The sequence below is a fragment of the Camellia sinensis genome, chromosome 2 (assembly GCF_055761805.1).
Source record: "Camellia sinensis isolate YWXY chromosome 2, ASM5576180v1, whole genome shotgun sequence".
In the NCBI taxonomy this organism is placed as follows: Eukaryota; Viridiplantae; Streptophyta; class Magnoliopsida; order Ericales; family Theaceae; genus Camellia; species Camellia sinensis.
In genome coordinates this window covers 52,741,930-52,754,888 of record NC_138962.1, presented here as the reverse complement: position 1 = coordinate 52,754,888, position 12,959 = coordinate 52,741,930, and the positions used below count along the sequence as shown (strand labels likewise).

The following is a 12,959-nucleotide window of genomic DNA, read 5'->3' as shown; positions in this document are numbered from 1 at the left end:
AACTCTGACACAAAAAAAAAAATTCACAGAGAAATTTTATCGAGAAACCTTAACTAATAACAAAAACATTTTAGATCTCTCCTACCGCATAAAATTAAAAAGAGTCGTTTCACTAATTTTCTCCAAAATATAATCACATAATGAAATACAAGTAAAATAAAATTAAAAGTGAACATACGTTAAGAAATTCAAAAAAATAAAATAAATTTTATATTCTACATGAAAAATTTATATCTAATTTTATTTATTATTTCTTTTTCTTACTCATAAACACAAGTGATTAGACACCATGTACATTTATTAATGTGGAGTCCATTACTGTAGATTTAGGAATATAAAAAATAAAACAAGAAATAGAATTATATATATTATTACTCACATAAAAATAGATATAATAAAAATATATAATTTTTTAAAATATTTTTAACACACGTTTATCAACCCTATTTTAAAATGTTTAGAAACGTGTTACACCTAGCCCCTTGAAAATCTTTAAAACTACATATATTAAACCTTCATTCTCGTATAATCTTATTGATCAAGTTAGCACTCCTCTAAACGTTATCGTCTTATCACCTAAAAATACAAACGTGAGCTTACTGCCGGGTGTGTGCCGAAAACCCCTTCGATACCCAAGTCAGCAAGTTGACAAAACACAAAAATCGATAGTAAGAATTATAATACCTAAGATTAGGATTTGGTTTGAACTTTTGTAGATCTCGCGTGGCACAATCTTAATAGGACTAACTCTCTTATGTAGAGATCTCTTAAGAATCACATTCTCAAAGGATAATACTTATCCTTTAAACCCATCCTCACTGCAAGCCAAGTGAGATGGCACAAGTTTTTACTTGGCTCTCTGCCATGCAACCGGATTACTTTTGCTTTGTTCGCCAATAGTTTAGCCGTGCAACACGTGGCTCCATGCAATGTTTGCACGGCATGCCACTAAGCTGACATTGCGCGACTCTCCTCTCTGTTTGACTACCTTTTTTTGTAGCTCAGCTATAGCGTTAACTGCCACTAGGAAGTAGCTAAGTCCGAAAATATGGGCATTTACTAGTTCGGTCAAACATCTTTGACTGCCACACCAACCTAGCTCGGCCCAATTTGGCTACACAAATTACCTCTCACTTATCATTTCAACATTTAAATCGAAATTTTATCATGAAAAAGAAGTATAAGATGTAAATTAAAATTAGTGTATTGTAAATTATTTGTATAATGAATTTTATCTACATATTTCAAACTTATATAAAATTTTGAGTAATTTTTTATAATACAACTATTTCACCATAACTATGCTATAGTCATTTAAAAAAATAAATAAATATTATTAGGGAACATGACATATTTACTTTTTTCCTTAAATTTTTATTTTCTAATAATTAACTAATCACAATAATCTGCACAAAGAGTGATATAAAATAATAACAAAAAAAAACGATGCTATAAAACATTTGTGTTTCACCAATCATCAGACATGTGGTGGCCATGCTGTGTTATGCTTAGACAATTCAATTGCTCCAATCAGTATGTTGTGTAATGTTTAGACAATTCAACTGCTCCAATCAGTGCCATTGCTAAACTCATCAAGCACATGCACTTGTTAAATAGGGATTACTATTCACATTTCATTTTTTTAATAATTACACTTTAAATTTTGTGCACTAAAAATTATAGGTTCGGTTTGAGAAGCGAGTTGATTTTTTAATTTTTTAATTTTTGTGAGAGAAAATAAAATAATTATAATTTAGATGTGACATTTTATCTTATTAATTTTTTTACTTATTTTATTTTTTATGACTATTTTAACTTTTTAATCTCTAAAATTAACCTGCCAAATCAGGGCTATATACGATTTTTTATATATTAATGACAAAATATGCAGTGTATTTATATAATTAAAAAAAAATGTACAAACAAATGCACTCCCATCAAGAATTTACAATTGCTATTAAAAATAAAATGAAAATTACTTTATTCTCTCACATCATCACTTCATATACCACAACTGAAGGTGGAGGCTTATTTTGAGAGATTGGTCAGAAGTTAATTTTTTAATTTTTTTTTAAGTTTTTTTTTTTTTTTAAAAAAAAATATGTATATAGAAATAAAGAGATGATATAACTTAAAATAGGTTAAAAGTTAAAATTTGACTTATAACCAAGTTCCAAAATTAGGCCAGGGCGGGCCGCTTTTGATTTTTTGTAATTTAGTATTAATTTTATATTGATGAATATTTGTAAAAATATATAATGGGATTATTTTTTAATTTTATAAAAATTATTTTATTGTCTTTTTATTTCACATTTTAAATAATAGTATCAATTTATCGAGTCAATTTTATTAATATAAGAGATGTTTGTCACTTATTTTTTAAAGTAAAATGGTATGTATATTTTTTTATGAGTAATGCTAGAGAAGCTAAAATTTCACTTGTAAATTTGTCCACAATAACATTGCCAGGGTTGGTATTAATTGATTGATTTCTAAATGGAGTAGACTTCTCTCCAGTTTAAGACCAGACTTGAGAGTGTTGTTGGATCTGTAGAAGCTCATCACGGATTTTGTTTCGATAATCCGAACTATTCAATGTGTAAAATTCGTTGAGTACTTTATCTCTATAAAAAATCAAGTTGATTGGATATTGATAGCTTCTTGATCGGATCAAATTATTGTTAACGGTAAATATAATTTTTAAAATAAATTGTTGACAAAAATCTAATCCGATCAAATAACTATCTATATCCAATCAACATGATTTTTTATAGGGATAAAATACTCGATAAATTTTTTTTGGGTGAATTAACTTGACAAATTTTACATATTGAACGATTTGTATTATCGAAACAAAACTCGTGATGAATCCCGTAAACCCAACAGCAAGCCTTTGCCCTTTCTAAACAAATTAACTGATATGTAACATTCTATATTATTGAGTGTAATTTTAAGGATTATGTTTTAGAAGCCTTATGCATTTTCACTTCTTATTTATCAGATTATATCAATCAATAAAATAACTTAAAATAATGTTTTAACCAATTGTATCTTAAGATCTAGTAGCTCAAAAATTTTAACAACTAAAAAAAATATTTGTTAAATTTATTTAATTTACTCGTGAAATATTTCTTTCGCACGTTTCTATAAGAAATTATGTTTAATTAGCAGTGTTTTTTATATGTATATACGTTGGCCCTTCCCAACAAAATTTCTATTCCGTCCTTTTTTTTTCTTTTTTTTTTTGTTACAGAAAAATCATTCCTACCCTCCCGCAAGTCCAAGGTAGCGCTTCTTGCAAAGATCACTAAGGTATCCTGGGTGTCCTGTTAGCCGTTCACTTAAGTCAGGACTCGCACAGGGGTCACTTAAGTCAGGACTCGCACAGGGGAGAGTATTGAACCCACACCAAGTGCTGATTAGACAACTTACCATGGTGTCCTGTTAGCCGTTCACTTAAGTTAGGATTGAACCCACACTAAATGCTGATTAGTCGCCGTTCACTTAAGTTAGGATTGAACCCACACTAAGTGCTGATTAGTCCAACATCCTAACCAACTGTGTTTCGTCTAGGAGATTGGCCCAAAAAAAAAGGAATTGAACTCATGACCTTGGGGCTTAACCCAAGTCTTAACCACAATGCCACCTACCCTTGGGTTAACTACAACTTTGATTGCCATTTTATTTAAAACAAATCAAATCACTTGGCATGAACTAAGGTGTACGTGCAATGCATTTAGGTAAAATTAAATTTTGCTATGAATTCTATTGAAGTTAATAATTTTTTGTTTTATTTTATTTTTTTATTTCATGATTGGCAACTCGGCTTAGCCTTGGTTTGGGAAGAACTAAAATAGCTTGTCTTTTTGATTTTTTTGCTATTTTAGCATGACTTTTTAGTTTCGTTTGGTTTTTGTTTTTGACTTTTGGAAGAGAAAAAATGTAATGATTATAGTTTGGATGTGACATTTTGTCTTATTGATTTTGTAATCAATTTTGTCTTTTTGTGCTTTTTTAGCCAAAAAATTAAAACTAAACATAGCTTTAGGTAAAAAAAATTGGACCCATTTCAAACGTATAAATTCAAGAGATGGACTTTTCTTCGATTCACAAAGTGGATTGGATCGTAATATTAAGGTTGTGAGACTCATCATAGGGGTCCCATTTTGATAATCCGAATCGCTCAATATGTAGAGCTTGTCGAGTATTTCATTTATGTCAAAAATCACGATGATCGAATATCAATAACCCATTGATCGGAACACATTTTTGTTAACAATTTATTTTTTTTAAATGTGTTCCAATCAACTTGATTTTTTTTAGGGATGAAACACTCGATGAGTTCTACACATTAAACGGTTCGAATTATCAAAACGGGACCCATGATGGACCCTACATCGACTCATAGTGGGTGTTTGGAAAGTGGATTTTTTTGTAGATTTTTTTATTTGTAGGATATTATTGATTTTTTTTTTTTTTTGTGCTTGGGAAGATAATTAAATTTTTTTGTGGTTGGATGTGATGTTTGTGAGAGAATATGTGAAATGATTATGAGATTTGATATAATATTTTGTTTGGATTTATTTTTTTTAATTTTGTAACCAATTTATCTTTTAGTAAAAAAAAAATTTAAAAAAAAAAACAAAAGGCAAACTTCTCAATCAGCGCCATAGTACAATACGATCCACTCTACTTTGTGGATTGGAGAGAAGCCCATCTTTAAATTTACAGTGCTGCTAGAGACCACTAATTTAGTGGCTCTAAACCCACTACTAATGAGGTGGCAAAAAAAAAAAAACAACAACAACAACAACAACCGACACAATACATATTGTGATAGTGGATGAGACTTACTGTCACATCATTAATGGTAGCTCTAATTAGAGCTCTCACTCATTTTTCTTAAATTTAATGTTGCAAGGCCAACTCTTAAGCCTGTGAATCCCTTTTGGCAAAATCAAAAATAAGTAATTTATTGTCTTATTTGAGTCATATTATTTTTTAATATTTTTTTAAACATCTTTTTATAATAATATTAAAAAAAATCATAATCAAAACAAGTTTAGATGAACAGAGAAACCTTAGGGATTAATGATTAACCACCCGAGTTACTCTTTTATTTGAGTGAAAAGATTACTAATATCATGATATTAAAATTAGACATATAAAATAAATTTTATTTATTTATATAATAATATGATAATATTTTTTATTGACAAAATTTATTTTTTATCATAATAAATGTTAAAAAAATACATAAATAATATTTTCAACCAATTTTGGCTTCAAACTTGACTACCACTTACCCATCTTTAATTTATGACTCATCATACAAATTCAAAATTTTATGCCCAAAATTTACCCACAATTTTTAATATGTGATTAAGATTTATTTTACATATCTCACAATACACTCATTTATTTTTCACAAAAAAATTTATTCTTATATAAGATTTTATAAAAATTATGTACTTTTATTTTTTTATTTTATTTTATATAGCATTACTCAATTTCTACCATTCATCTGGATTGTGAGAAATTTCTGTTTCCCAGACTAATCCTTCATTTATACCCTTCCTTTTTTATTTGCAAAAAGGTCCTCCCAACCAGGTAACGACCAAGCCAACAAACTAACAAGTGATCAGTGACACTACCACACACTCTTTCAGACAGATACCTCCTTTACTCACCACCACGCTACCCTCTCTCTCTCCTCTCTCACTCTCTCTCTCTCTAAAGCAAAGAAACCACAGAGACCAGAAGAGAGGAGAGATCAGAGACAGTGAGAGACAAGGCCCCCCTTGATTTTCATCAAGATTTTTCCTCCTATACCCGGCGCACGATAGCAAGAAAATGACCACCAGAACTAACATGAACGGCCACCACCACCACAACCAGACATCACGCCCACCACCACCACCACCACCACCACCACCACCTCAATCACAACCACCACGACCACGGCCACCACACAACCACCGCAACTCCCACTCCAACGACCACTACTACCCACCCCCATACTCCTCCTCCTCCTCCTCAGCCTCCCTCAAAGGCTGTTGCTGCTGCCTCTTCCTCCTCTTCTCCTTCCTTGCCCTCCTCATCCTCGCCGTAGTCCTCGTCATTGTCCTCGCCGTCAAGCCCAAAAAGCCCCAATTCGATCTCCAACAAGTCGGCGTCCAGTACGTCGGCATATCCCCAAACCCTCCCTCCACCACCGCCACAGAACCGTCGTCCGCCTCCGTATCCCTAAACATCCGGCTCCTATTCACGGCGGCGAACGACAACAAGGTGGGGATAAAGTACGGAGAATCGAGATTTACGGTAATGTATAGGGGGATTCCGCTGGGGAGAGGGGTGGTGCCGGGGTTTTACCAGGCGGCGCACAGCGTCAGGCAGGTGGAGACCACGGTGGCGGTGGATCGGGTGAACTTGATGCAGGCCGACGCGGCGGAGCTGGTGAGAGACGCCACGCTCAATGATCGGGTGGAGCTCAGGGTGTTGGGTGATGTTGGGGCTAAGATCCGGATTCTTGGGATCACTTCGCCCGGTGTGCAGGTTAGCACTCTCCCCCTCTTCCTCACGGGAAATTATTCAATATGTATGTTTATAATTCTTAATCAATTCTTATTCAATCTCATTCAATATTTCACATATATTTCACCATTAGGCTCTCCAATCACTTAACATAATATTTCACATATATATTCTCTTTTCTAATCATAATATTATAAAATATTACGTATTTATATTCTGCAATTACTAAATCCTATCTCACTCTGTTTTTTTATTTTTTTATCTCTAATTTTGGCACAAGATTATTACTTCTTGCATCTTTTAATTCTAAACAGAAATACCCGTAGATTTTCCTTATTATTCTCTTGAAAAATTTAATGGAGTGTCTCACTCGAACATTTTAAAAGTGAAATATTATCAGTAAATTTTTTTGTAAATATTAATAACTATAATTTTTTTATATGTAATAATTTTTTAACGATTCTAATGGGTAATAACTACCCCCTCTTTTAAAAAATAGTATTGAAATATAACTTTATATAAAATGACTAAGCCTTCGTTTGGGAAGTGGGTTGGCTTTTTAATTTTTTAACTTTTTTGACTATATGAGCCTGGGCTCAAAGCTTGGTTTGGAAAGAATTTTTTAACTTTTTTTATGAGAAAAGAGTGTAATGAGCCTATTCTGTCTTTTATGACTCGAGCCAAAAAAAACCAATGTGCCCTTACCAAACCAACCCTAAATAATATCCCTCTCTCGCCGGCGAAACCCGCACTACATTTTTGTCCCCAATGCTGGCTGCTAACGTGCGCTGGCTAAGCCTAGTGCTACCAACATGCGCATAGTGTTTTTGTTATAGGCATGGATTAAGGGGCTTATATTTGTCCAATTTTTAAATAAATAATTTTTTTTAATTTATTTTAAATTACTTTTGTTTTTATAAATTATGAACATAAATTACATCAAAATAAAATAATAAGGGTTCATTTGGGAAGTAGGTTGACTTTTTAATTTTTTGGTTATTTTGTCTGGAGTTAAAAAGTCTTTTTTTTTGATTTTTTGTGAGAGAAAAAATGTAATGATTATAAGTGAAATGTAATATTTTATCTTATTAAACTAAAAAATTTATTTTATTTTTTTATAATTAAAATAAACCCCAACCAAACTCAACTCAACCCTTCCTCTCAAAGGAAGCTTAAAATAAATAAAAAGCTACCTTCTTGGCCTAACTAACTAGAAGTAAACATGCTCCCTCCAACTTTCCTAACTTCTTTTAAAAAAAATTTAAACAATATTGTGCGGAATTATTATTATTATTTTGGTCTAACTACAACTACACTGACCACTTTCAGATTTAGATAAAGTTTTAGCGAGTGACACCGTTTTAACATCAGTATATTATTGAGTTATCTTGAGATTTTAATCTATAACATTTAGTTTTCTATTTTTTCATCAATAATTGTTAGTTATATGAATTAAAAAAATGATATTATTATCAGTTTGATATGAAAGTATATACTTTATATTATTTATTTTTGTATTTTTGCACTATCAACATTTATTTTGCTCTACTTAACTTTATTAAAATGGAAGTCCGTATAATCATATTAAAATTCTGAAATTTATTGTATTTTCTTTAAATCTTGGAAAGGTCAGTGAAATTTACCCTGTTTTTTTATACTAAGAAAAAAGTATTTATTTACCTGTAATTTCCTCCAATTCCAAATTTTTTTTTTTGTCCAAATTTAAAACAAAAAAACGTCAATTTGTTTTAACAAAAAAAAAAAAAACAAAATTAGAGAGTTGAAAAAAGGGTTATAGAATTAGAAGGTTAATGGCACAAAATGCAGCTCGATTTTCAGGTTGTGGATAAGACTATAACCAAACTGAGTTGTTCGGGAATAGTTTGAATTTAATTCGTTTGAGCTGTGTCCATTTACTAAATAAATGAGTTTGAGCTCGATTTTTAGACTCATTTGAACTCTGTTGGGTGTTTATATGAATTTATATATCGTATTTGATTGATTAAATTTATTATTATTATAAATATTTTTATATATTTTACATATAACCTTATTTTTTTAATAAGTAAATTAATTAAAAAAAATTCAATCTTGGGCTCGAATTCGTCTCTTTTATGTAATCAAATTAATTTGAGCTTAGCTCGGGTTTTTTAAATATTTGTCAAGTCAAGTTCGAACTCAATTATTTATGTTGACTTAAACTTGGCTCGGGTGCGAATTTGACTAAATTTTAATAAACAAACTTAAACACTAAAAAATTTGACTTGTTTGTCGTCTTAATTATGAATAGTTTGTTTGTTTATTTGTTTTTGTTTATATTTTTGTTTTGATTTCAAAAATAATAAGGTAAATTACACTAACAGTCTCTATAGTTCAGGGTTTGTGTCACTTTAGTCCCTGATTTTTCAATTGTGACACATTTAATTCTGAATTTTGAATCTTGTTCCAAATAAGGACAATTAACATACCATTGCCTAATTTCAAGGACAAAATAGTCAATTTGATAAAATATAAACTAATTTGATAAAAATAAATGTCAAAAAAATATTTTAAAAATTATTTCTATCCACCAAAAATAAAATTATGTAAAATTGATAAAAATTAATAAAAATTACATGATTAATTTTTAAAAATTAATTTTACATGATTATCATCCAAATACATAATAAAAATTAATTTGGTAAAAAAAAAAAGAAATAAATGTCTAAAAGATTTATCAATTTTATATAATTTTATTTTTAGTAAGTATAAATAATTTTTAAAAATTCAAAAATAATTTTTTAACATTTATTTTTGTCAAATGAATTTATATTTTATCAAATTGATAATTTTGCTCTTAAAAAATTTAATATTATATTCAATTGTCCTTATTTGGAACAAGATTTAAATTTCAAAATGAAATGTGTCACAATTGAAAAATCAATAATCAAAATGACACAAGTCCCAAACTATAGAGATAGTTAATATAATTTATCCAAAAACAATAATAATAATAATTAACGAATGTCATATTAGTTGCAACAATGATAGAGACCACTAATTTTGGTGCTCTAAAAAGACCACTAATGATATGGTACTCAATAAAAAAAGAAAAACAATACAACACCAAAGTCAAAACATCAAATCATTCCTAATGGGACCTACTGCCACATCATTAGTAATAGCACTAATTAGTGCTCTCACTTATTTTCTTATTAGTTGCTTTAAAAAGTAGCAATCAAAAGGACCCACAACTTTTAAAATATGAAATTACGTGGGTTATGGAGGCGTACTATTTACTCAGAGACTCGTCAGACATGTTTGCCTTCTTCACCATCAACATGAAGATGAGGATTTTTTCTTTGCTTTTTTCTTTTTTTGTTAGCCTTTTTTCAACTTTCTGGTCCCAACAATTGCGTTATGTCAATCCACATCACATGTGTAAACTGCGAATATCAATCTTACAGTTATTTAAAATTATTATTTTATGATTTATATTTGGATTGTTTATAATTTTTAATTTTTTACAAAAAAAATAAAGAGATAACCTTGCTTGTTTTCATTTTTCAAAAAACACTTTTCAGAAGATTCTGCATTCTTATTTTTCGTATTTTTTTATTTTTACTGAATTTTTTAATATTTTAAATAATTTTTTGACTTTTTAAACACATCAAACATAAATACACTTAAAAATTGTAAAAAAAATATTTTAAAAATTCACTAAATACCAAAAATACAACAATTCAATACATATTTTGTATTTTTATGTATTTATTAATTTTTTAAAATATTTTTTCACAAATATTTTACTTTTTAGATACATCTAAGTAAATTGCATCTAAAAAAGTAAAAAAAAATGTTTAAAATTTTAAAAGTATTCACTAAAAATAAAAAAATACGAAAATCAAAAAACTCAGTTTTAAAAAAATTTAATCCAGAAAATTCAAATCAAACACATTGATTAATGTGACTTAAAAAAAATAAAAAGATAAAAAATATATTTATATAGTGTATTCCAAACAAAATTTTTTTACATATGAATTTCACACTATCTCCATCAACCAGTTACCTAGAAAAATGTGAGTTGATAAGTTTGGATTTCATTCATGTATGCCATTAGATTTTTCACTCCTCATATTAACATCATTCGAATGTTTTTATAATAAATTTTTTTTTGCTAATGATAGGTGATTAATGAGTAGTCCTTAATAACCTCAATATATGTTAAAAAAACATATATTAAGATATATAGAAATATATTTAAAATGCATTTAAAATTTAATTATTTGACATTATTTCGCTTTCAAGATGGTTCGCAGGATTATCGTGCTAGCAACATCCTTTTATTTTTATGAACATTATGTCATTGTAAGTATAATTACAGGGTACTTCAGTTATGTTTTATTTTCTGATTTTTGTTTTTATTTTTTGAAAAAAAAAAAAAACTATTTTTTTTAACATTGTGTTTAAATTACGAATTTGGATAGAAATTTTAAAAAGGAAAGGAACAGAGGAATTGGAAAAAAAAAAAAAAGTTTAGCATGTCATTTCATTTACATTATTCTCATATTTCCCTTCTTTTTTTTTTCAAATATTTATCTAAATTCATGATTCAAATACAGTCTAAAGATGTTGATCAAAGCAATTCACCTTTTAAGAAATACTTAAAAGTTATTTTTCAAATTTTCGAAAGTAATTTTGTCATAAAAATGAAATGATTGATGTTTTCAAAGTTTTTATTGTTAGAAAAAGAAAAAGCACCGAAGGGCCCGTAACTTTTGTAACAAATTTGGGTTAATTGACAAGGGTAAATTTACACTAAACTCTCTTAAAATTTGAAAAAAAATACATTGAACCTCATAAATTTAACATAATTATTGGATTCCTTTACTATTTTAATTTGCATAGTATATAGCTTTATTTGAATCAATAATTTGTCAGTCGTATGGATAAAAAATAATGTTTTTATCTCTATAATATTGAAATATATATTTTATCTAATTTATGGTTGTCATCATACTATTTGCATTAGTTTAGTCACTTTAGCTTTACTACGGAAAAAAAAATGTTAGTGTAATTTTAACAAATTTGTAAGCCTTATTAATTTTTTCTAAATATTAAGTGTGACCAGTGTAATTTACTCTAGATATAATTAAAGAATAATGTTAGACTTCATAAAGATTTTTTATTATTTAATTGATGTGTGGTGTTTTATTTTATGTGTAATCCAATAATAAAAAAAATTTATGAAGCTTTTCATTTTCATGATATTTCTTTTATGAAATCCAATATTACTATAGCCAAAAGTTGTCTATGAATGTGTTGAGAATATTGTTGTTTGGATTGTGAGATTCCATTACGTGGTATTTTGAAAAGTTGGTAAAAAATTAATTTTTTGGTTTTTTTTGACTTTTTTTGTGACTCAAAAAAGTTAAAAAAATAATTTTTTATTAATGTGAGTATGTTAATCCTTTTTAATTTAAAATAATTTTAAATTTGTATTCTTATTTTATGGTCATTGTATGTCATATGGAAGATAGGATCAAAGTCCTTGTTTAACATACCCCAATAAAATCATATGAAATTTGTCATAATTACTTTACTTTTATACTTTTTTGTTATTTTGGGGGGCTAAAATTTTTTGGTTGGTGGTGATGGGCAGGTATCAATTGATTGTGCAATAGTGATAAGTCCAAAGAAGCAGGCTCTCACCTACAAGCAGTGTGGATTCGATGGCTTGAGCGTCTGATCTCACCCCTTCTCCTTTCATACCCATATATCATTCCTTCACCCTTACCCCCCCCCATAATTGAACTCTTTTTCTCTCTCTAGAAAACACTATGAGAGAGGAAAATATAGAATTTGAGAAGGAAAAAAAAAAAAAAAAGAAGAAGAGCAAATGCGTCTCAACTCGGAATCAATGGGATGGAAAAAATTGTAGAAAAAGCAAATCTAGGTGAGATTCTAATTTTTAAGAGAGCGTAGAGTTTTTTTTTATTTATTTATTTAAATTTTATCATTGGAGAATTTTGGGCAAAGTTAAAAAAAAATATTTGGTGCTCAGTGTAAAGTTTGGACTGATGTATGCTATCCTGCGCCCCATTAGCTATTGTTTCTTCCCACTTTTCTAAACCCCCTTTCTCTCTCACATGGAAAAGAAATGGAGAGTGAATATTTATTTGGTGGCCTTTTTGCCTTCTTGTTTAAGTTTTACTCAAAATTCTAATATTTATGTGAGAGTTGTGGAGCTAGTACTTGAACCATTGTATTCTTGGGTTGTGAATGAAAAAAAACATTTGAGATTCATGTTTTGTAGAATCATTTTTCATGGATTTGGCCCCATTCTTGAACAATGAACATATGTACTTGTATGTTTTTAGAATCCCTTTGTCGTATTCTTTTGAGTTCTTATTGGATTTGTTTGTTGGTACCACCTAAGCAACATC

General features: G+C 28.9%; 1 protein-coding gene across 1 annotated transcript; it reads left to right on the top strand.

Moving 5' to 3' along the window:
* Nucleotides 1-5,522: 5,522 nt before the first annotated feature.
* On the top strand, nucleotides 5,523-12,819 carry LOC114322802 (uncharacterized). Its single transcript, XM_028270219.2, has 2 exons — nucleotides 5,523-6,555; nucleotides 12,176-12,819. The coding sequence occupies exons 1-2, from the start codon at nucleotides 5,854-5,856 to the stop codon at nucleotides 12,260-12,262; spliced, it is 789 nt and encodes a 262-aa protein (XP_028126020.2). The 5' UTR covers nucleotides 5,523-5,853; the 3' UTR covers nucleotides 12,263-12,819.
* The last annotated feature ends 140 nt before the right edge of the window (nucleotides 12,820-12,959 follow it).

Bases quoted from the DNA above. Each gene is read 5' to 3' on its own strand.
- LOC114322802 (XM_028270219.2), top strand. From the start codon at position 5,854: ATGACCACCAGAACTAACATGAACGGCCACCACCACCACAACCAGACA. The intron at 6,556-12,175 runs GTTAGCACTCTC...GGTGATGGGCAG, and splicing joins TCACTTCGCCCGGTGTGCAG to GTATCAATTGATTGTGCAAT.